Source organism: Centruroides sculpturatus, unplaced genomic scaffold, assembly GCF_000671375.1.
Source record: "Centruroides sculpturatus isolate CEXI.00-Female unplaced genomic scaffold, Cexi_2.0 scaffold2098, whole genome shotgun sequence".
Taxonomy (NCBI): Eukaryota; Metazoa; Arthropoda; class Arachnida; order Scorpiones; family Buthidae; genus Centruroides; species Centruroides sculpturatus.
The window spans coordinates 3,427-6,520 of NW_019386936.1; the positions used below are offsets into that span (position 1 = coordinate 3,427).

Below are 3,094 nucleotides of genomic sequence, written 5' to 3' on the forward strand. Positions count from 1 at the left end.
AAAGAGGTGGCGTATTGTTTAGAAATAAATACAAAATTTTTTAATAAAAGATTTGTTAGGGACGACCAGTTTGTGAAACCCCAAGCAACAGATTTTTTATCTTATAAAATAACGCACCACTGTAATTACCAATGCAGCAAAAAACACTAGAATGTTTCGCATTTGCAACAAACAACTAATAATAACGTACCCGTATTGCGCTATACCTCATTCTATCTCGCACATACCAGGTGAATAGAAAATTTCATTTGTGCCAGTCTGTCGGGGATCACTGAATCCGTCGGAATATCGAGAATCTACTGTATTGTATTATTTTCTATAGTAATACGGTTTTTATTCTAAATAGGATTTTTCTACAGAATGTCTGAAAGCGAAATCAATGGTTCCGAAGAGGATTTCAATCAGATGACATATGTCTCTGAATATGTCTCCGATCTAAGTAGTTCTAAAGATAAAGACTATGGGCCTAAACATGATGTGGCCACTCCCTCCACTTCGACTGCACATTCTGGCAGTGATGACGAAATGGAAGATCAGGAATACCGGGAAGTTTTTTCACCAGAAGAACCTCAACCTTTTCCCTTTCCTTTTCGTGAGGTATCTGGCCCAAAACATATGCCTCCTCCCGATTCTCCTCCGATCGTTTATTTCTATCTGTTTTTCAACAGTACTTTGCTGTCTCTTATGGTGGAGGAAACCAATCGATATGCACAGGAAGTGTTAAATGGCATGGGGAATAACGTACCGTCCTATTGGAAGAACTGGACCAAAGTCTCTGTTCCAGAGATGAAAGGATTTTTGGCGTGTATTTTAAATTTAGGTCGCAAAGAATCATCAGATCATCATAGATACTGGTGCACTTCTCCTATCCAATCCGAATCGTGGTTTCCGGAAATGTTTTCTCAACAGCGGTTTTGTCAATTGGTAAGTTTCTTTCATTTCGTCGATGACAGCAAGTTGCCTGGGCTTGGAGAATCGGGTTATGATCCCTGTGCCAAATTCCAGCCTCTTTTAAATCATGCGAACAGGGTGTTTCGACACCATTACACTCCTCATCAGGAAATATCTATTAACGCAATCTGTATGGGTCTCAAATTCTGGATGATGATCGACTCAGTATCTAGCTACTGCTTGGGATTTTTCCCTTTTCAACGAACCGAGTCACAGCAGGAGGATCACAGCATCTCAGAATTAGGTTCAGGCTATAATGTTGTGCAAAAACTGCTCGAGATTGATATCTACCTAAACAAAGGGTACCATTTTTTTATCGACCGATGTTTTATGTCGGTGCCCCTTGTTCTCCGTCTGTATTCTCTACAGACTTATGTTACCGGAACTGTTCGGGGGGACCACAAAATGCTACCTCAACAGTTCAAGAAGAAATTTGCAGCCGGAGAAACATCGTATTTCCGATCTGGTCCCGTGTTAGCCTGCGGCTTTAAGGAGAAGCAGTCACAAATGTACCCTATCATTACATTATCCAGCCACGCATGGGCACGAGATGTAGAAGTAATTAGGAATGGAGAGGCTAAATTGAAGCCAGAAATAATTCAAAATCATAACAAATTTATTAGCGGGGTCGATATATCCGATGTGGTGTTATATGCATGTGATGATAAAAGTAGGCCAATGAAATATTGGAAGAATTTAGCGTTTAACGTCATAGCCAGGATGGCGTTGAATAGCTACATGCTTTACAAAGAGAATTTTGCGGGACCAGGGAAAGTGAAATCTCGACACGCGTATCACGTGGCCGTAATCGAGAGCTTGGCGGAGGAGTGGATGGCCATAAAGTTGACTACAAACAACTCTCAAGAATCAGAAACTTCCAGGAAGAAAGAAAGTCCGTAGCTGTGTGTGCAGCAGCAGTAGTAGCTTAAGGAAGCGCTCACGAACTGTTTGCAAAAATTGTAAGGAGCGCTACACAAAGAATGTTTTCCGAAGTGTAAATGGTAACAAAAGATAACTGCATAGTTTAATATAATTCTGTATTAATGAGCTATAAATGCATAAATTTTACAACAAATTGTACAAAGCGATATTCATTTACGTATAGATTTGGCTCTTGACGATTTGATTTTGTATTTTTTATGTATTTTGAAATATAATTCTACAGTGACTTTCATTGACATAAGTTTGACGTCATCACAGTAGGCTAACAGAATTGAAGGTAAAAAAAATTTGGATGCAAGCGGAAATGTTTAATATTAAGTGTTATAATTTGGAAACGAATAAGACTATGCATTCATCTTATATGAAAATGTACAGGACAATGTTTTCACTGTTCCTAGTATAGTGCCAAAATTTACGGATTTTATTTTATTCGGAATATTTTGTTATATTAATGTGTAAATTTTCAAGTTATTAATGTAAGTAATCACATGTTGTTAAAGTAACTTTATAATAGAAACAATTTAAAAATACTGAACCAAAGACTACTTGAAGTAGTAAATATCTGATATTTTTTTTACGTTTATAATAAAAATTAATTTTATTTTTTGAATTTTTAAAATATGTGTGGAGTCATATTTTGTATCAGTTTTCACATACCAGTTTGTAACCAGCGCTGATATAATAAACAGTGTACTGTACTGTACATGAAATGTACATGTACATGTTCATTTCTTTACGATTTATTTAATGCTCCGAACATTTCTGAATATTCCAAACGCGCATAAGGTAAACCTAACTTTTAATCATAAGCAATGAGTCGAACTTAATTTTTTTCACATCTGTTTATGAAAAAAGTCATCTAAAGCTATTGAACCTTACAATGAAAAAAAATCATTATAAACATTTTACACAACAAATAATTGAAATTTACCAATAAAAATACTTTCTGCCGTTTATTTTTCGAAAACTAATTCTATTTTTAGTACTTTGTACAGAAAGTAATTTTTTCATGAGAGCAGCCATATTGAATTAGCGCAAAGCTCGACAACGAACTAGCTAGCACTCAGAGCTTACCAATTTCGCTAAACATGACGTCACATAGCTCTAAAGTAAACGCCAATGAGTGTGGCACTCGGACGAAAGTATACAGGCTGAGCGTGCTGATAGTAAAATTAGCTCAGAAGTAAACGCACCCTTTGTA

The 3,094-nt window shown here is 36.5% G+C and overlaps 1 protein-coding gene across 1 annotated transcript; it reads left to right on the forward strand.

Annotated features, from left to right (window-relative positions):
- The first annotated feature begins 360 nt into the window (after positions 1–360).
- LOC111615945 (piggyBac transposable element-derived protein 4-like) lies at positions 361–1,851 on the forward strand. Its single transcript, XM_023357380.1, has one exon. The coding sequence runs from the start codon at positions 361–363 to the stop codon at positions 1,849–1,851; it is 1,491 nt and encodes a 496-aa protein (XP_023213148.1).
- The last annotated feature ends 1,243 nt before the right edge of the window (positions 1,852–3,094 follow it).